At 42.3% G+C, this 21,607-nt stretch overlaps 1 protein-coding gene across 1 annotated transcript in view; it reads right to left on the bottom strand.

Annotated features, from left to right (window-relative positions):
• Nucleotides 1-2,903: 2,903 nt before the first annotated feature.
• The window catches only part of TMC7 (transmembrane channel like 7), a 50,981-nt gene continuing 32,277 nt past the window's right edge, over nt 2,904-21,607 (bottom strand). The window contains exons 7-16 of the mRNA XM_052635484.1: nt 19,303-19,450; nt 17,892-18,065; nt 16,650-16,807; nt 14,391-14,508; nt 13,993-14,090; nt 12,173-12,359; nt 9,855-9,985; nt 6,426-6,581; nt 3,765-3,843; nt 2,904-2,978 (exon numbers count right to left, since the gene is read on the bottom strand). Coding sequence (XP_052491444.1) covers nt 2,904-2,978; nt 3,765-3,843; nt 6,426-6,581; nt 9,855-9,985; nt 12,173-12,359; nt 13,993-14,090; nt 14,391-14,508; nt 16,650-16,807; nt 17,892-18,065; nt 19,303-19,450 — 1,324 coding nt within the window. The remainder of the gene's footprint in view (nt 2,979-3,764; nt 3,844-6,425; nt 6,582-9,854; nt 9,986-12,172; nt 12,360-13,992; nt 14,091-14,390; nt 14,509-16,649; nt 16,808-17,891; nt 18,066-19,302; nt 19,451-21,607) is intronic.

Raw genomic sequence — 21,607 nt, 5'->3', positions numbered from 1 at the left:
TGAAGCTGGGGTGGGGGGTTGGAAGGGAGGTTTTAAGGTGGGGGCATATATGTATACTTATGGTTGATTCACATTGTTTAATGGCAGAAACCTACACAACAGGGTAAAGCAACTATCCTCCAATTAAAAATTTAAAAAAGAAATAATATTGAACTCTTAATAAATAAATGCATTATATGTAAAAAAAAAAAAAAAAGAACCTGAAGCTGAATGGGGTGAACAGAGAAAAGAGAAATGTTTGCATGGACTTTCAAAATTCCAGCTCCCAGTGTTTATAATGAGGTGTGTGGGGTCAGGGAGTGGGTAGTGACTGAAAACTAAGTATCCAGCACTGGTAAATGATTATGAAACAATGACATATGGAAGGATGCCATGTACTCATAAAGAATGGGTAGCTACTCTTCAAGGTCTTCAAGATATTATTAAGGAGAAAAAAGGAGAAGCTCAGAAATAAATATCATGGATACAACTACAGATACATATCTGCTTGAATATATATTATATAATTTTCTGGGAGAATAAAATTCATCTGGGAAGTGGGATAGGGAATGCTTGAAATAACTATGTCTATTAAGTTTAAAACACACACACACACATCCCTCCTTGGCTTAAAAGAGAGTCTTAAAAGCACTCATTTGATGACTTTCTAAAATTAAATATTTCTTTATTCTCTCTGATTCTAGGAAAAGGCAAAGAGTAACCTTACAAATCGGAGAAGGCAATGGCAACCCACTCCAGTGTTCTTGCCTGGAGAATCCCAGGGACGGGGGAGCCTGGTGGGCTGCCGTCTATGGGGTCGCACAGAGTCGGACACGACTGAAGCGACTTAGCAGCAGCAGCAGCAGCAGCAGCCTTACAAACTGTTATAGCTGTCTGTGGTCACTAGATTGCTGACAAGACCCCTCCAATCACACGCAATCACATTTTAAAACCTTCAAGACACAGTTTAATCAGTAGTTTTAATGCACATTTGTTAGAGAGAGCTGCACTTTAACAATTATACAGACATCTCCTGCAGTTATTAAAATTATCAAAATATATAAAAATATTCAAGAAGTATGCAAATTAGCAGCATTTACCTAAGATAAATATATTAGCATATTTCAGTATAATAACAGGGAAAGAAAACAGAGCTTCCAACACACACACACGCACACACTGCACAGAATACTTGACTGTTCTCAGAAGCATGCTGAAGGCAAGAATGCACTACATATAAATTCTTTAGGCAAAAATGCCAATAATTTAGAATTCTTAAAGTGAGGATGGAATGAACTTCCATTTGTTCAAAATTCCATACTAGTTATTAGACTTAAATATTCATAAACCTTAAAAAGGTAGGAAAAGCTTGAAAAGCTCATCAGTTTCATAGTTTTTAAAAATACCCTGTGTTAATACTAACTGTAGAAGAGCAAAAAAAGAAAAAGTCTGGCAAAGGTTCAAGTAGATAGCCTTGTGTTAACTATGGTGAGCTTGCTTGGTTTCTAAGAGCAAGGAGTCCATCATTTTTGAGTAATGGGAGAGTCCTGGGGTTGGGAAATAGTCTTCATAACAGCAGCTTTCTAAAACCTGCACCCACCTTTCAATGCCAGGGTATCCCAAGGAAAGGTTTAAGGAGCCAGTGAAAGGAAGGAAAACAGGAGGAGGGGGGTACAGACAGCCCATCACAACACTACAGTACTTTGGAAAAGATTCTGAAGGTATTCGAATGAAAACTCATTAAACTGTGCTCAAGGCTTATGCGAAAAGGTTTAAAGCTATCAATTTCAGGTAAGCTTATGCTGAGGTATTTATTGCATAAGGTTTTTATGGTAACAGAAGTCTTAAGAGATATCTACATGTTTTGTAAAATGAAATTAAAAATTTTAAGCACAAGAAAAACAAGGGCCCTTAAAACTATGAATACCTACATTTAAAAGCTCCAGCATTCGGTCTAGTTGGGTACACCGCCAAAGGCTGGCCTGATGCTGCAGCCCACGTGGCCCCAACACTCAAACACTTAACAGCCCCTTCTAGCCTGGCTCTGAACTGTGAAGTGCCATTCAGAGATCTCAGTGCAGGAAGGGGCGCGGCCTTTGGCAGAGTGAGACACACTCTGCCTCTTAATCTTGATGGCACAGAACCCTCTGCCAAGTCTCCAAACCCAGGACTAGAAGGGAATGGAAGGTTGTGACTATCCAGGCCCTTAAAGCAGCTTCCTCTGAGTAATGAGGCTGTAGGAACAAAATCCAGGCTGCCAAGCTGCGCTGCTCCCCGATCAGGGGCTCAATCCAAGGCTCTCGGGGCCTTCCTTATTCACACGGCAGGAAGGGCTTTTCTCTGTCATACAGTATATTACTCTCATATTACATATTACCACGTAGCTGAAATTACATAACCATCCTCTCCATACTCCACCATCTGTTTCAAACATCATGATTCCAGGGTTTCTGTATTTTAAGTCTACAGAACCATTCACAAGAGTCACTGCTTCTTAAGGGAACACCTCTCAGCCTAAACTCCCAAAACCTGGTTCAAAAGAACAAATCCAGGCTCATGGACTGATGACCTCCACAGTTAACTTTAAAAGACAATACAAGTAAGCTTGTAAAAACATGAGTGGTCTCTCCACAATTTTGGTTGAAAAGCTTCCAAGTCAGTGTTTTGGTCAAGTTGCCCCTGAGCTGCTGGGTTACAGGCAAAAGACGTGGTTTTGAACCTGCTTTTCTAAGTTACCAATGCCCTAAACAGGGATCTGGTAATGTAAACACAGCCACTGGAGCTGCATGTATGGAACCACTTTCAGGAAAGGCCCAAACTCCAGAAAAATATATTTTAAAATTTCCGCTAAAATCCCCGACAGATATCGTTGGCTGGCAGGTCACCAGGCCAGCCTGTAAGCTACAGGCGGCAGCATCTCCCCGTCAGTCTAGCCGGTTCCTCAGATCCCTCTGGGCTTCTGTGAGTTTCTGGATTAGATAACGCTTGTCACGACTTTCCTAAAAACAGAGATAGGTTCAACAGCACAGTCAATATATTTGGAAACAAATATTATTTCAACCCAAGAAATTACCTATCAGATTCAAGGCCAAGGATCCAAACTACTGGGCCTCCAGTGACCTCCAAACTGTCTCTTTCACTCTTGTCCTCCGGGCGGCCCCCCACCCCAGCCCCTGGGTCCACAATACCCTCCAGTGGCTTCTTATCACTCTCAGAATTAAACCCAGACTTCTCCCCAGCACCCTCAGGCGGCGCTGTGACTCAAGCTCGCCTTGCCTTTCCCATCATCTTGCACCCTCCGTGCAGACTGCCCTTCCTCCTGGGCCCAGACCTCGCTGTTGTCTCCGCCTGTTACTCTCATACCCAAGACCTCCCATATCTGGCTCCTTCTCATCATTCAAGTCTCGGCTCTATCGTCACTTCCAGCTGAGATGGCTGCTATCTCAGCAGCCGATGGCCCACCAGGCCCCTCTAACCAGCTCATCTATACCATCTTTACAGCAGTGATTGCAATCAGAATGTGTCTTTTTCCTTTAGCCACCGAGCAGTCCTGTCCCCCTTCTTCCCCTCTGCATCCCAGCACAATATGAGGACGCACATGTTGAAGGCATGGATGACTCCAGGACCTGAACACAGAGCTTCAGGAGTCCGGGCCTGAAGGCAGAGTTCTGGGGGAGTGGTGATGGAAGCGTCCCTCTCTCTCCCTGGGAGAAGCTCCCCATTCCTTTCCATGTCCTGCCATAAATGTCCCTGGGTCCTGACCCCCGGGACCGGAGCTTTCTTACCAGGTTCAGCTGCTCTCGGAGCTGGACGACCACCCGCTTGTGCGCTCCGGCTAGGGCGATGAAGTAAAACATAACGAGGCTGCAATATAAGGCGAGAGGTCACTAGGGAGTTTGTACCATCTGAAGGCCGCTGCAAAATGACCCAACCCACTTGGCCTGGAACAGTTTTACTTTTGTTTGAACAGAAGACAAAAAGAAAACCCACACCTCTCCCAAGCAGAGAGCATCAGAAATAGCCAGAGAGGTTTTATCTGGCAACGGCAGCAGAGACCGATTCCTGCCTTGCTTTCCAAGTTAATACTAAAGCTCTTGAATCTCCACTGCCACACACAAGAGGGGAGAGAGGAGGAGACGGGCCAGAAGCTCAGCTCAACACAGAATAAAGTGACTGTGGATGATCACTGTGGAGCCTCTCTGGTCTCAGCCCCCTCATCTGTAAAATGGGGATAACAGTAAAACCCAGTGATAACAAGCCTAACATTATACAATTCTGAATAAAAGCAACTGGCAATTGCTCCTGTCTTCTGTGCAGCCACAGACCTCAATTGTGGGTGCTGAAGTTATTCTCTTTGAGAAGACTGACAAGTGAAGTGAAGGGCAAGTGCCCAGGTAAACAGCAGGCAACATCATCCATGAAGTGGAGGTGGCTGCCTGTTCAATCTCCCCAGAGAAGGCTGAGGAAATGAGGGCCACTGGAATCAGGGATGTCAGTCTTCTCTTCTGGAAGTCCCCATGGCCAAGGTCGAGAGTGACCCCCAAAGATGTGGAAGCCAGATCAGGCAACCACCGCCAGATGGCGGCAGCCAAACCACAGCTGGAGTGAACCAACAACGATGGAGCCGCTGGATTCCAGGATCCGCGGGATTCCAGGCTAATGGGCTACAACTCCCACATCACTGTATTAATATCAAAGGTATCTTACCTTTAACAAATAATTTTTTATCCCTCTTCTTGCATCACCATGGGATTTTACTGTAGTAATTTCTACGTCATAGGGTAAGTGATGACTGCAGGAGTTAGTACAGGTAAGCTACAATCAACTCAGTGATTTGGGGTAGTTCTATAGTTTCCAGGAACACTGAACCAATGAATTCTGAAACAATGGTCCCAAAGGAAATACAGAACAGGTTCCTTTGCGCCTCTGGTCACAACATTTTTGTCAGCTGATCAATACTTTCTTTTATGTTTCTTGAGAAAGAAAGTTATTAATACATAATAACTGCTTCTATTTAAAGACACCTTATTTAATATCACTGAACTCACAGCCAACGGCACCATGATGTGTGCCCGAATGAAGCTTATCTAATAAGCACAGTCTCTGCATAAAACACATCCCAGCCTTCGTGCACTTAGAAAACCCTAGACAACACTTCATGTCTGCATGAACAGCGAAATCACCCCCCACCAAAAGCATGAAATGCAAGAAACACGGCACTATAAACATATCATAAAATTTAGGATACTTAGTTACAGTCTGAGCTGTGGTTTGAATACTGTGTCCTGCCAAAGTTCATATAAGTCCTAATCCCAAGGTGATCGTATTAGAAAGTAGGCCTGTGGGAGGTGATTAGGTCATAAGGATGAAGCCCTCACAAACAGGATTAGTGCCCCTATTAAAGAGACATCAGAGAGTTCCCTAGCCCCTTCTGCCATTACAGAATACAAGAAGTCTGTAAGCTGGAAGAGGATCTTCACCTGACCATATTGGCATCTTGATCCCAGACTTCCAGGCTCCAGAACCATGAGAAATAATATTTAGCGACCCAGTCTATGATATTCCACTACAGCAGTGGAATAATAAATGCACTGAGACACTATGTATCAAAGCAACTCAGTTTTTGTTACTCAATGCATGAGTAACGCACTCCATAAATAACCACAAAAAAGCATCACTAGTATTGATTTTTTGGTTACAAAAATATTTTAGCTAGTAAGCATTTTTATAATACATAAAAAATATGGAATTTATGAATAATGAGAATGGACAGTAATTAGAACATGCCTAGTACAAAGTAAGCCCTCAGCACACATTTGTGATTAGAATTACTTTAACATGCAAAATGAATCACTGCACAAAAGCCCTCATTGCCTCTGCACCCAACCCTTGTCATTTACTGAGCCTTCACTAAGGGCCAGGTCCTCTGCTAAACACTTCACACATGTAACCATGTGTCCTTCTTCTCACAGCCCTACAAGGTATGTGCCATTTTTATTCCCATTTTCCAGGTGAGGAAATCAAGACTCAGAGAGGATATGTGATGACCTGAGGCCACACAGCTTGTCAATGGTACAGCCAGGATTCAAGGGGCTGCTCCTACACTGGTACTCTTCTCTCAGCCCAGTTATCAATTCCTTTTCTGAAGAGCAACTAATTTTGTGATACTAATAATATGCAGTAATACTAATAATATGCAGTGTTTATTGGGTTATATTTTATAAGTCAGCCATGTGGCTAAGTGCCTTATATTTGGGATCTCCCTGAACTTGTTCAATGGTATCCTAAATGAATTACTATTATTACAACATTTTAGGGATTAGGTAAAGTACAGCCCAGAGAGGTTCAGTATCACACCAGTGTCTCAGGTGAGCTCCATTTCCCAGTGGAAAGCAGCCCACCAGTCTCGATGGTGCTCTTGCAGAGCCCAGGTGGTTCTCACTTACCAGATGATCATGAAAAAAGGCACTGCGAAGGCTTCCGAAGTGATGCCATAAACCAGCGTCTGCAGCGAGTTGGGGAAGGTGCTCACTGTCTTGGGGACCACTTCCCAGGTGGTGTTGAAGTTGGTGAACGGCCCACAGGCTTTGGAGGAAGGGATGCTGCCAGGACACAAAGCATGGGGCTCAGGCCAGGCCTGCAGCACAGGCTGGGCAGCCCTCCTCTGCACGCCCACAAAGCTGCATTAACAGTGGCCCACAAGGAACTGCCTCACCTTGTGGGCTTTCTGGAATATCCCAGTGAAAAATGCTTTACCCTGAAGTCTCAAGTCCCTAGACTTGATTTCCAACTTATAAGAAATCAAGGACAGAAGGTCAAGTTAAAAAAGAGTTACCATATATGATCCTGCAGTCTTACTCCTGGGCATATTTCCAGAGAAAACTCTAATTTGAATAGATACATGAACCCCAATGTTCACTGCATGGAAGCAACGTAAGTATCCACCAAGAGATGAATGAATAGGAAGATGTGGTACACACACACACACACACACACACACACACACACACACACACACACTGGAGTATTACTCAGCCAGAAAAAAGAATGAAATAATACAATTTGCTGCAAATAGATGGACCTAAAGATCATCATATTAAGTGGAGTAAGCCAAACAGAGAAATGGTATGTGTAATCTAAAAAAAAATTAATGAACTTTTTTACAAAACAGAAATAGACCCACATACATAGAAAACAAACTTATGGTTACCAAAGGAGAAGGTGAAGAATGGGTAGGGATAAATTAGAAGTTTGGGATTAACATATACCCACTACATACATATAAAACAGATAATCAACAAGGACCTACTGCAAAGCGCAGAGAACTATATTCAATATTTTATAATAACCTATAAAGGAAAAGAATCTGAAAAAGAATATTATTTATATAACTAAATCACTTTGCTGTGCACCTGAAACTAACACAACATTGAAAATCAACTATACTTCAGTTAAAAAAAAAAAGAACCTGTTACTCGAAGATAGATACTCTGGTGATAGTCTAGAACAGCAATAAGTTGAGCATCAGAAATTAAAAAAAAAAAAGATCAAGATAAATGACACTGTGAGAAAACAGACAGCTCTAGAATGTGGGGAGACCACTCTTCAGCCTGTTAATTTAGAGGTGAGGAAACTCGCCTTGACTTTTTGAAGAATTAAAGGGTAAAAAAGACTAAGGAAACATGGTAACCAAAAGTAATGAGTAAAACCCGAAAAAGAGCTTCATTTACAAAATAAAGCTCTAAAAGACTATTTGGGGACAACTGGAGAAACTTGGCAACGGCAGGAATATGGTATTGGCATTAATCTTCTTAGGTGTGATAATGTTATTGTGGATACATAGGAAGAATGTCCTTACTTTTAGGAAGTGAAGGTTTAGCTATTTAGGAATGAAACGTTATGCCGCCTACAACCATGGTGTGGTTCATCCGCACACACACAAAAGGTATGCATAGAGAGAAGAGAAGACAAATGTAGCAGGATGCAACAACTGGGACATCCAGGTAAAGGGTATATAAGCTGTCGCTGCTGCTGTTTTTTTCAACTTTTCTATAGATTTGAAATTTGTTTAAATAAAAAGGGAAAAATAGAATTACAATGGGAAAAAAAATTAAGGCTTGCAAGAATTGCCTATAGTCACATCACAAAGTTCTGTGTAGGAAATTTTCTACTGCAGCCCTATTTTAGGGATAAAAATAGATTCCTAGAAACAACCTAAATGTTGTTTAAGAAAATGGATGAGCAATTTGTGATCCATTCATACAATGGAATAAAGAACCACCGAGAGGGACACACACACATATAGATATGACTGTCTTAGACAGAAACTAACTAGCCGGAAACAGGATTGGAAGATGAATTTCCACCACATACTCGTCTATACTTTTCCAATTCTATGCCATGTGAATGCATTTCTTATTTTAAAAATTCAAAATTAAAAAATTAAAAAACACGAGTTCTGTATGTGCTGGCCTGGAAAAGGACATACTATAAAAGTGAAACAAATTAAGTTGCCAATCAGTATTATTCCATATGCATCAAAAAATACATTTTTCATAATAATCTCTTTAATTTATACTATTTTCTGTACTACTTGAATTTTTCAATGTATAACATACTACCATTACAATAAACATATATAGACTTTGGTCACCTGATGCGAAGAACTGACTCATTGGAAAAGACCCTGATGCTGGGAAAGATGGAAGGCAGGAAAAGAAGGGGACAACAGAGGATGAGATGGTTGGATGGCATCACCAACTTGACGGACATGAGTTTGAGCAAGCTCTGGGAGTTGGTGATGGACAGGGAATCCGTGCTGCAGTCCATGGGGTCACAAGGAGTCGGACACGACTGAGCAACTGAACTGAACTGACACAGACTCAAATTAGTTTAAAAAATAATAAAACCTGAGAGAGGAATTCAAAGCTCTAGGCTTTTCAATTAAAGATGAAGAAATGTGGTGCAGTGGTAAAGACTCCACCTGCCAACGCAGGAGGTGCAAGAGACGTGGGTTTGACCCCTGGGTTGGGATGATCCCCTGGAGTAGGAAATGGCAATCCACTCCAGTATAAGAAAAAAAAAAAATGAAGAAATGGGACAAAATAAGATAAATAAAATAAAGAAACGAAATTCCATGAGACTAAGACAAGGAGTGGCAAACTACAGCCCACAGACCAAATCTGGCCCAGAGTCTATTTGTTATAAAGTTTTACTGGAGCATAGTCTTGCCTGCTGGCTTATATACATAGATGCAACATAGGCTACAGAGGTTGCAACATAGATGATATACAATCAGTTGAGCCCAATAAGTGCTATAGAAACCATATAGCTTGCAAAGGCTGTCGTTTACTCTCTTCCCAGCGTCTGGTATAAATGGTTATAACAGAAGAAGTGGCATCACTGGGTCTGGAACCCTCAGTTTCTCATCCTCAGGACTGAGCGTTTCCCCTTTCCAAATTCCGCTCTAGATGATACACTCCGTGTGCCATGTCTGAGTCGTCTTTATACCCCCAGCACCTAGAACAGTGCCTGGCACATAGAAGACACTCCCAATCTTCTGTGACCGTGCATTATCTTTACAATCAGAAGCAAACAATCCCAAAGGCAACCAGAAGAGAGGTCCTAGGAAAAGGGATCGGGTGGAGCAGACCCAAACAACACTCTCAAAACCAGTGGGAAACCTCCAAGTCCAAGTTCAGAAGTGAACCAAGATGTTTCATCATCCAGAGGGTGATTCCAAAACAAAGGTAGACCTGACAGCCAGGAGTGACTTACTGACCTCGGCTGGTGCCAATAAAGAATGCAAAGAAGGCTTTAACACAAAAGAGGGGCAAGTCAATGAGGGAATGTTCTAGAAAGAAAGTCATATTTACCGTGCCATGCTGATTGTCAGAGGTATAATTGCCAAGCACAGTCCAATCAGCAACACCAACAGGAAGAAGAAATTAGAATTGGATGCTCTGAACTGCCTCGGAGAGGGTCTGCAGGTGTAAAGAAGACTTATCTAAGGAGAGAAAGGAAGAAAGAGGAAAAATGAAGAGCACTGCTTCTCCATAAATGAGCACAGTCATGCATTACAGTGGGAATATAAATTGGCTATAACCTTTCCAGCGGGTAGTCAGCAATACAGACCAAAATGAAAAAAATCGCCAAAACATATGTATATGGTATTTACTGCTACAGTTGCTGATAACGGAATAATTGAAAGCAACCAAAGCAGCTATCACTGTGGTTCCTAAAAGGTTAAAGTGACCCATACAATGGAAAGCCACCTAGCCCTTAGAAAATACAAGAGAGCTTTACCTTGTATAAGGCACTGTCAAATGAAAAGTTGGGATGTCAAAACTTTGTACTGCATGATCTCTTTGTTGTTTTTTTTTAATGAATTTTTAAACATTTTACCCTAAATTTCTCAGCTTTACTGAGGTATAATTGACAAATAAAATTATAAGGTAGAGTATACTACATGATACATTCACAGTATACAGCACGAAGATTTGAAAGGATTCAAAAAGGGTTCTCCTTCGGGGTTTAAATATGTATTAAATGTATACATACCAGAATAGGAGATAATTTGCTTGCATTTTTACATGCACATGGATTTTTCCTATATATTAAGTCTTTACTGAATTTGTTCCAATAATGTTTCTGTTTTTATGTTTTTGGTTTTTTTGGCTATGATATGTGGGATTTCAGGCTCTCTGACTGGGGACTGAAACGTCACCCTCGGCACTGGAGCACCAATGCTTAAGTTCCTTTCCTATATATTAAAAATAGATATTTCCAATGAGGGAAAGACTTGAAGAGGAGATTAGGTGGGGAGGAGGAGAGAAAGAGGCATATACCTCCTGAGTATTGCGGAAAGCTACTGTCTCAGGAGCATCAAGCTCCTGTGACGGCGGCAGGCAGAGCATCTTGTGAGCCGAGGGACCCTGGCGTCTGGTCAGGGTGTCTGGGGGCAGCTGGCCAGTCAAGCTGGGGTGTCAGAACTCGGTCCAGTGCCTGTGACCCATTCTCTTACCCCCGCGCTGTCTTTACTGAGCTACACGCTGGGAAGCCACTGCCTAACTGACACTTTCTGGAAGAAGATAAAGTTCCGACGAGCTTTCTGGCATCCACTTCTCCTACGGGGACTTCAGCCAACTGAGTTTTCAAATGAAAGCACTGGAACATTCTTCAAAGACCAAAACAGCTGGGTAGAAAGTATGACCCAATGAAAGGCCCGGCCTACTGGATTAAGAGCATAGGCTCTGGAGTGAGGTAAACTTGGGTTCACATCTCAGGAGTCACTGATAAGCTGTGTGATCTTGGATCAGTTAGTTAACCTCTCTGAACTTCAGCTTCCTAATTTATAAAATATGGTTACTACAGTACCTACTTTAAAGTATTACGTGATTATCTATACAGTGGTTCAGCAGAGTGAGAGGACACAGTATTATCATCACCTGTTAGTACTGTTGTACTTATTAATACTACTACTATTACTTCCATTTTTTAATTCCTAGGGCCTGGTATACTAGGTGCTCAATTATGCTGGGCTTATTAGAGGGTACCTCTAGAAGAAGGGATGGAATACATACCTGCACTGTTTAAATGTTTAACAGTGAGCATATATTACATCTATAATTTTAAAAAGTTTGCTTAACAAGTCAAGATAAATTAGTCATCTGTAGGGCTACTTCACCCACTGAGCCCTTAGTTCAGGTATAACGCCTACAATGTATGAGCTGTTTGAGGAGCCACATAAATAATTGAGAACTGAAAATAAATGCACCAGCTCCAAAAGCCAAGCAGAAAATTAAATAATTTTAAATAATAAACCTTTTCTTAAATATCACCAAAACGAACCACTGTAGACGCTTACTCCTTGGAAGGAAAGTTATGGCCAACCTAGATAGCATATTGAAAAGCAGAGATATTACTTTGCCAACTCAACTCTTAGCTATATACAAAAACATTTAAACCATAGGAGCAAGACCATTCTTCAACTCTCAAAATGATAAAAATGTGAAAATCCATTCAAAGATTTTTTTTCCACATTAAAAAAAAAATATATATATATATCAAATAAGGGATGCAATTCTGATACATCTGATGGGATCTCGGTGGGCTCCAGGCATGTGTGTGCTGAATGTCCTGCAAGATCAAGAATGGTCCGGGTTATCGGCCCCTCAACCCCACCTCTCCTTACCTCTTTCACGTAAAAGATGATAATGAACTTTAAGGTTGCAATTGCAGGAAGAAGGGGTGAGAAAAAGGCTCCGATCCAGCAAATAGTTTGCCCGTAAACAATCCCCAGAACATTATCAGGGATGGCAAACTCCTGCTCTCCCCAGCACCGAAAAAGCTTCCAGGAGGAACAGTAGGTCACCAGGATCCTGCAAACAAACAGGACAGCTTACCGCCTGGACTACCAGCGTCGGCCGAGGCACAGCACCACATCCACACAATAAGGGCTGTTTCCATGCATACTTCTCATGCAAACTGTTAGTCACATGTCTAGAAGATGCAAAGGACAGTGAACTCTGGAGTCATTAAGACTAGGGTACAAGTCTCAGATCTATAGTTTACCAGCCAAGTGACATTAGACAAGGCTCATTTTTCTCATCTGAAATGTAGGGGGTTATAACACAGCTTACTGCACTGCACTGTCTTGACAGTAAATGACCTGGGCAGTCTCTGTGTACAGCGCTATTGTTCATCCACACAGACAATGGCTTACGAGGGACCTATCGCCCTGTATGCCACTGCTGGAATCCTAGAAGCTTCCTACAGAAACCCTAGGACCAGGGGCCTGAGATAAATACACACAGCTATTCACTGTAGCATTATCACATATTAACAAAAGTACTGGGTAACAACCTAAGTGCCCATCAGCAGGAGCTTCAGCATCAAATTAGAAGCAATGTGTACAACGGACTATTAGTCTTTAAAACATATGAGGAAAATATATGTGTCCTGACATGTAAAGTCATGGTATTTTGCTTGTGTTGGGAAAAAGCAAGCTGTGGACCCATGTAAATGTAACATGATCCCATCTGTGGGTGAGAAAAGGACACTTTCAGCAAGACTGTGTTTACTTACATGTGTATTTATGTAAATATGCTTTTGTTTTCTTTTTAAGGATGGCTGGATCTACCCACAGGTGTTAACAACGGCCACCTCTGAGAGGTGGGGTGGGTCTGGGGAATTAGAGGTAAGGTAACAAGAGGGCTCTCACTACTCTCAGAATTTCTATATTTATTTAAATATTAAAAAATTGTAATATAAACATTCACATCATATTTGTGTAATTTTTTTAAAAGGACAGTTTCTTTTTCAATGTTTACTTTTATGGGTTTATTAAACTTCTGGCATAGGCCAGGAGAATTTGTACATGTGAGTAAAAAAGAATTTGTACATGTGATTAAGTGAACAGTTTCACTTAGGGCTCAAGAAGATGCTGAGAAAAAAAAATTTTTTTAATGAAGGCATAGTAATGATAATCCTGATGGTGACAGTTAATGTTCTGTTGAGTTTTGTGGCATGGAGTGGTCTTAGTACTTTTATCTGCATTTTATCATTTAATCTTCACCAAAGGGGTATGAGATGGATACTGCCAGTATTCCCATTTCACAGGTAGGAAAACAGGCACAGAACTTCAAGTAACTTGCCCAAGATCACGTGATGAGGAAACGGGCAGTGCTGGGCTTGAACACAGATTAGGAGATGCAGTGTCCACTGCAGCCTGGAGGGCCTGCACTAACAGGGCCCGTGGCTGTGACGTGGCAAGAAGTCACCCCGAGGGCGTCCCCCGGAAAGCAGCCTCGTTTCTGTTCTTTGTGCTGCCTTTCAATGGGGCGCATAATGGACTCGGGTGACGGCCTGGAGCTGCCTGGAAGGCGCCAGTGGTTGTCAAGTGGTTTCCAGGATGTGGAATCATCCAGCACTTTGTGAAGAGCAGCTGTGATGGGAGCCTGTTGTGGGGGCTGAGGGGTAGGGGGAGATAAGAGGAGTGCCCCTCACACTTACTTTCTAGGAAAATCCACAAAAAGTGTCACAGCCAGGATGATGATGAGGTCAAAGATCATCAGCTTGTACATTTCCTGCCCAACTTGGGTCTCCCAGCACTGAAACCAAGAGAGAAACAAGCCTGACTTGGAGCAGAAAAAGCCAGGTTCTACCGAGGTCATTTCCAGCCCCCCGATCCTGTGCGTCTGGAGGCCACCAGCCAACACTCCCCTGAGCTCCAGCACGACGAGGGTTTTCAAACCCTTAGCAGTTCCTGGTGTGACAGACTCAGCTACAGAGCAAGAAAGAGGATCACCTGGGATTCACACCCTCGGCTCCATGGGCTGTTCTCTCGACCTTAATGCTACCACCCCCCACAAATGACTCACCTTGTAGGACGCCCTTCCCCCCAGCCTCACCGGGTAGAGTTTCTGGTTGTAGCCACAGAGCTCACACAAGTAGTTGTCACAGGATGTAATCTTGGAGCCCAGGGTGAACACCAGCACACAGATGGTGGCCAGCCGCATGAAGACGCACCTGCAGGGAAGGGGGGAGGCGGGGAACATGGGATAAGAAGGGCTTGGGGCAAGCTGGACCCTTGGAACAGGGCTGGGTGCAGAGAAGTTGCCTTTCTTAACAGCAAACCCACAATTGGGCACTGGGCTTCAGTTTCGGATGATGAGCAAGTTCTGGAAATGATGGTAGTGATGATGGCAAAACACTGAGTATGTACTTTGTGCCACTGAATTACACACTTAAAAGTGGCTAAGATGGTAAATTTCATGTTATATATATATAATCACATTTTTTTAAATGCAAAAGAAAAAAAATTATCAGAAAGCTCGGAAGTCCTGAGTCCATGATGATGTAGCCATGCTCAGAACAACTGAAAAGAACTAACTGAATTTTCTAAGTGTCAGTTGTGAAGATGGCTTAGGATATATTGAGAAGTGGGAAAAAAAAGTACACTGCAGAGTCTCAGGTAGAAACAATCCTATTTTTAAAAGAAAACAAAACGTGTGAATGTTGGCATGAACAATAGGAACCATGTAGATAAGGGCTGCTGGGGGGAAGTGGATTCAAGACAGGAGGGCAGAGGGCTCATTTTCTTTAAAAATGGTTCACTTATTGTTTGGTTTATAATTTTTAAAAAATTAAATGAAATAGAAACATTAAAAAGCGTGTGAGTTGGGGAGCAAACCTATACCATCCATCTGATATTCTGTCCTCCTGGGAGGTGTGAGTACCCAGCATTGCCAGGGAGGCTTCCATAACTCTAAACTCATTTGGAATCTAATTAAAAAGTCTGAATCCACAGTCATTATGACGAGTGGATACAGAAAAACAAAAGACACATACAGCAACAATGATCTAAACCCAAAATAAAGAACTTTATATAAGACAAATGCCCCAGCTTCTCTCACAAACCAATGGCATAACACAAGGGGAGGGAGATTTTTGAAAGGACAAAAGGGATTTAAGAAACATTAACAACCCAACACAGCAGGGGGCCTTTCTCTGGATCTTGATTTGAATAAACCAAGACCAACCAATCACAGAAAGCCCTCTGCAGCTCCATCAGGGACCTGACAATTCTATGAGGCATGATGATGGCTCTGTTCAAAAAGAAAAGTCCTTGTCACTTTAGAGATACAATGAAGCTTTTACAGGTGAACCACGTTGCCTGAGATTTGCTTAAAATATTCCAGCAGAGTGGGGGAACCGCATGAAAGAAGACTAGCAAAATGTTGGTAAACAGTTGGAACTAAGTGATGATCACACACAGGGGGTCACGATACAGCCCTATTTGAAAATTTCCAAGATAAAAAGTTTTCTTTTAAAATGCAAATACCATCTGAGGCATTTGAGAAACAGAAAGAAAACATTCCAGTTTCACACAGTCCCCACCTGGTCCTCCTTAACTCATGTGTGTTAACTCCCTGGGTCCAGTTTTACACTTGGCATTTATTTATTTTTAACAAAACCGAATATTTTTTAGTATGAGAAGAGATATAACAACAAATTACAAAAGGGCAACAGTAGCACACGCAGTCGGTGTCTGCGCCACTTTTTTCTCAGCATTCACTCCAGCAAAAGTCTCAGGTTCCTACTGCAAGTTTCGAGTGTAACTCTGTTCCCAAGGCCCACGCATTGGGGCCGTGGGATAGAACTCGTGGGGGAGTTAATGTCCTTGGGACTCAGCCACCCTTAGGCAGGGGAGGGTGAACATTTCTTGAAGGACAAACATTCTACTCAGTAGGAAAACCCTAAAGATATTTTCCATGCAAACTCCCTGAGCTGTCCTGCAGAATCGAGCCCCAGTTATAACTTCCCAAACAGCATACGCTTTATTAACTGCCTTCCCTTGTCTCCCACTTCCTTACTCTCCTGCTGGTCATTCTAACATTTTCAGAGCAACATTCCTCCAAGGACCCACCCTATGCGCTCAGCTGTCAGTGTGCTAATACATGAACCAAAAATACACTATAGCTGAGTAGATGCTTAAGTCAAAGAGATTTCTCTGCATGTGAAAACTCTGAGTCATTTGTGGAGACTATCTGAAGGCTGAAGAGGATTTTTGACCCAGCAGGGAAAAAGGTACCACAATTGATTAGCAATGGCTGCTGTGGGCAGGGGAGGTGACAAGTGGTGAACTGTTTGGCATGCCTAGGCATTACCTAAGGATTGTCAGCCGGATCTCAAAGCCTGGGGAATAATCCTCATAGTGGATGATCTTGGCAAAGATTATCGGGGTGATAAAATTGGCCAGTGTGATCACAATGGAAGGCAAGTACAGAATCAACAGGTTCTCTCCAAAAACCATCTTGTCAATTTCCTATGAAGATAACAAAACTGGTCAGGAGTACAATAAATTGCATCACAAATAAACTGACCTTAAGAGAACACAGCTATACATGTGTCAAGTCATTATGCTCAACACCTTAAACTTACACAGTTGTTGAATGTTAATCATATCTCATTAAACTGTAAGGGGGAAAAACACCCAAATACATTTAGCAAATGAAACAAAACATTTTTTCATTCAACATGGCACCTAAAACTAAGCAATCTTCTTCCTTGGGTGTTCAAACAGAGGAACCATACTGAAAGAAAAACAAGCTCTACTGGATTTATTAAGGTGAAATATTAAAAAAAACCCATGCATTCTGGATTGATGGGTGATTTACAGCATTTTCAAGGCTGTAATTTTATTTTTATCCCAGATAGCCATATATGTCACCAAAATTCTATTATTACGAAAGGAGAGAATGGCTACTCCAGGTCAATTAGCACTACAGCCTTGAACATGCTGTAGATTACCCACTGATACACAATCTATCTCCCTAGGTAAATGGCTACCTATCTGACTAAATTTGGGCCAAAGGGATATAAGTAGAAGTTTTCAGTGCAACCTCCATGTGCTGCCCCCCATCCCCTTCACTTCCTCCCCACTGGCTGGTGGGCCACCCTGTGCCATACGGAAGGCCACGTCCTAAGGAAGGCAGAGCTACAAGACGGAAGGAACCTGGGCCCCTGATGGCTGATTTCATGAAGCAGAGCCACTAGACCAACTAGGATTTTTTAAACCACTGTTATTTTAGGTAAACTGAGGCCCCTTTACCTAGTTACTAAAGTAGTACAGTTGGGGCTTAAATCCAGGCAGTCCAGCCTAGACTTGAATACTGTAAATTCCAGGAGGAGTAGATACCCCAAACAGTCTATTTTGGATGCTTTTTTCCCTACTGAAAATAAAAAATTGGTCAGTCTGATTTTAGGGTTTTTGTCATATTAGCCAAATGTATATTTCCATATGTAAAACAGAACGATGATAGTTATCTCCCTTGCAGGTTTGCAATACACTTAGCATACATAACGCCCTACCGGAGTAAAAGTTAAATTGACTTGCACGGAGCACTTACTTTTTTCATGTGTTCTTGAGAGAATATAGTCGCTTTATAGATTGCATAAAAGCATGCTGCTAAAACGGCCAGCACAATACAGTTCAAAAATAGTCTCAAGGAGTAAATTCGTATCGTTTCTTCCGAGGTCCTTTCTGCTATTTTTTGCCGTATTCTTTCCTCCTCCAGATCTGCCTGAGAATCAAAGAAAACTCATTTGTGAGCACTGGGATGAAGGGATATTTAGGGGTGGAAAATGTGACTCATTGTCATACCCTTCCTTCTCCATCTTTACAGTTTCCTTAAATACTCATCTCCCCTAGGATATCCTCTCAGACCAAGCCCAACCAGTTTCCAAGTCTACTAAAAGCTTAAGTGAAGGCAGAACCTCCTATTAAGATTGCAATTAGATTTTGCAATATATGTGAAAACTGAACTATAACCCATTTAGGACATCATCTAATGTAGTAATTATGCAGTAGGCATTGTGGGGCTTCCGTGGTAGCTCAGCTGGTAAAGAATTCAGTTGCAATGCAGGAACCCTTGGTTCAATTCTTGAGTCAGGAGGATCCCCTAGAGGAGAGCATGGCAACTCACTCCAGTATTCTTGTCTGGAATATCCCCATGGACAGAGAAGCCTGGTGGGCTTCAGGTCATGGGGTCACATGGAGTCAGACCCAATTGAGTGACTAAACAGCCCAGCAGGCATTATTTCTTTAAACAAAGAATACACCTGGTTTGATTGCTTCCATCTCATGTTGTTAATCTTTTGATATCATCTGTCTCTCCTCCTTTTGGGGCAGGTTTGACAAAGATGGTATTTGTTACTCCTTTTATCCTGATTAATTTGGAACTTCTGTATTTTCATATTCTCTGCATCCACCTTATTATCATAGCATTCACAGTTCTATTTGTCCTGTCTTACGTTCTGTTTCTCCTGGTTTATGACAGGTTCTCATCAAGCGGAAAAATAACAGTACAAACCAACAAGGACCTACTGTATAACACATGGAACTCTACTCAGTATTCTGTGATAATCTACATTAGAAAATAATCTAAAAGAGAATGAACGTATGTATATGTAATTACTGAATCACGTTGCTGTTCATCTGAAACTAACACAACTTTGTAAATCAACTATACTCCAACAACATTTTTAAAAAAAGAATCAGCTTTCTTCAACTAGGATTAAAATAAGTTTCCTAAATTAAAAAAAAAAGTTCTGAGAAGGGAAGATACCATCTCTTTGCCCAGCACCAGTTCACCAGCTTTATGCTTGGAGCTAAAGTGATCAACCTCAGGAAGTAGTTCTACAAAAAGCTCTTGAAAACCTCACAGGGGAAGGTACCTAAGCAGGACAGCCCGGCCCCCACTAGCTCCTCTGCAGGCTGCAACCCCAGCTCCCACCAAGAGAGAGCTGAGCAGCACTCACCCGGAGCTCATAGCGCAGGCTGCTGTGCTTCAGGTCCGCCATGCTGCGGTTGGTGATGCAGAAGTCCCAGCCGGCAAAGATCTTGTTGCAGTAACTCTGGAAGTGCTCCTCACTCCGGATCAGGTTGATTTTGAACCCTTCCACCGACCTGACCCCAAAACATGATTATCCATTTTATTACAACAACAAAACACAGGCCTGTGGACTGGCTTTGTCTAAAATTAAAAGGATATACACGCAACTGCACCTTCCACAGATTTTGACATGCATGGCCCAGCTCTGGACCATTCTAAATACGGAGCAGACAACCAGGCATCTCAGTGTTGAAAATCGGTCCCTTTATCCATTCAATGACCTTTTTCCACAGCTGGAATATAATCCGAACTCAACACACCCTTGAGTCCTACAGGATCCTGCATGGCACCATCTTTCCTCCCAGAGAGGCACTCTGCTGTAATGACAATAGCTTTTTTCTTTTCCATAAACACCCAAACCTCTCCTGCAGCCTCAGGGCCTTTGCACTTGCAGTTCTCTCTGCCCTCCCCTTTTCCTATGGCTGCCTTCTTATTCCCTGGGGTTTCACTCAAATATCCCTTTCTTCCATAGATTCCCCCAGTATCTCACCTAAAGTTGTGGTTTCCGACTTCAAGTCAGTCTCTTTACTTTCCCTGACAGCAATAACCTAACCTACAATCATGTTATTTAACGTGTTCACTGTGTTTGTAAGTCCTTATCCTGACTAAATTTTAAATTCCTTGAAGACAAGTACCCTGGCTGTCTTGCTACCTTTATATCCAGAGGGCCTGGATATAAATATAGCCACTATCCATCTGATAAATAAATGCATGAATAAATGCCTTGAACAGAAAAATAACCAAATATTTAGTGAGCACTTGCTTAAGTCAGACATAACTCTGTTGCACAACTTCATAATCAATACTCATTCAAATGCTTTTCTGGAAAACATACTCTGGCACTTGACATAGCAATAAAAACATCAAATGCCACACACTCTGTAGACAAACCAGGGTATTTTTAGGATACGCTACTGAGTTGTGAACACAAATAGAAGTGGAAGGAATTATAGCAATCAGTCATTCTGCCAAAGGTTCATAGCAAGGCATTTATGCCAGAACCAGCTGGGCTGCTTTTCCAAAATGTAGACTCCCAGGTGATTCCATATCCTGAGATTTTTAATTCAGTGTGTCTCATGTCGGGGGGTGCATCCAGAATTATGCTACTTGTAAAGCTCCATGGTGATTCTGAGGTCCCACTCCAGTTGAATGGTCTGATTTAGACCAAACCTACATTTTACAGATGAGAAAACTAAGATCTAGAGAAGGGAAAAATTATTTCCTAGGTCCAGAGGGCTAGAGGCAGAACTGGGGCTAGTTGAGTGGTGACGATGATGGTGATAATGATTTTAATTTAATAAATGTCTACAAGGTGCCAAGCCCAGTGCTAAGTTCTTTACCTGCCCTGTTTCAGTTAATCCTCCCAACAACCCTTCTAGGTCTGTGCATTTCACAGACGAAGAAAATGAGGTCCAAAGAGGTGGAGTGACATTTGAACCTTGGTCTCTGAACCCCAAGTCCACTCTCTTTGCTACCCTAAAGCACTTCCTCCTCCCTGGGGAGGCCACTCACCATTACATCACAGGCATCCTCTCTGCAGGCCTTACCATGAAACAATCAAGGCCATTAGGTGAAAGAGCTCAATCAAGACCCGCAGGTGGATTCACTGTTCAGCTAATAAAGCTTCTTCTTCAGGGCCCCTTCCAAGGCCCCAGAAGCACCTCTAGCAACACGTTCATGAGGTCTTGTTTTTATTTTTTATAACATGCAAAAGATATTCCCATGCTCTTTGTCTTACAGAGGTTCCCTCCATATTGTCTACACAGAAGGTCCATAAAACTTGGGTCTGCCCCTACCACGAGCACAAACAGCAAAGCCAGAGCCCCAGTCAACCAATATTTCTTTACCAAGCATCTTTCCGCCCTCAAGATGAGCAGAATGACTGCTCTTTCCTGTCAGTGTGCTGTCTGTCTGGTGGGGGATAGACACACATCAGATCATTTTCCTCAAATAGATTCTGACTCAGGACACAAGTACCTAGCTGGGCTCTGGGGTTTTCTCTGTGGTGGCGAAGCCTGGTCTCCATGGAGGACAAACTCAGACTTTACCAGCCTGGTCTCTTTTACATCTGTAATAAGGAGCTTCACAGCCCCATGGCTTATAGCACTGCCTGGCTTTATAGGGACAATGAAGTGGGTAAGAGAGGTGTTCATCCATGCTTCCCACTTGCA

This window comes from Budorcas taxicolor, chromosome 2 (genome assembly GCF_023091745.1).
Source record: "Budorcas taxicolor isolate Tak-1 chromosome 2, Takin1.1, whole genome shotgun sequence".
Lineage (NCBI taxonomy): Eukaryota > Metazoa > Chordata > Mammalia > Artiodactyla > Bovidae > Budorcas > Budorcas taxicolor.
This window is presented reverse-complemented; position numbering and strand designations above follow the sequence as displayed.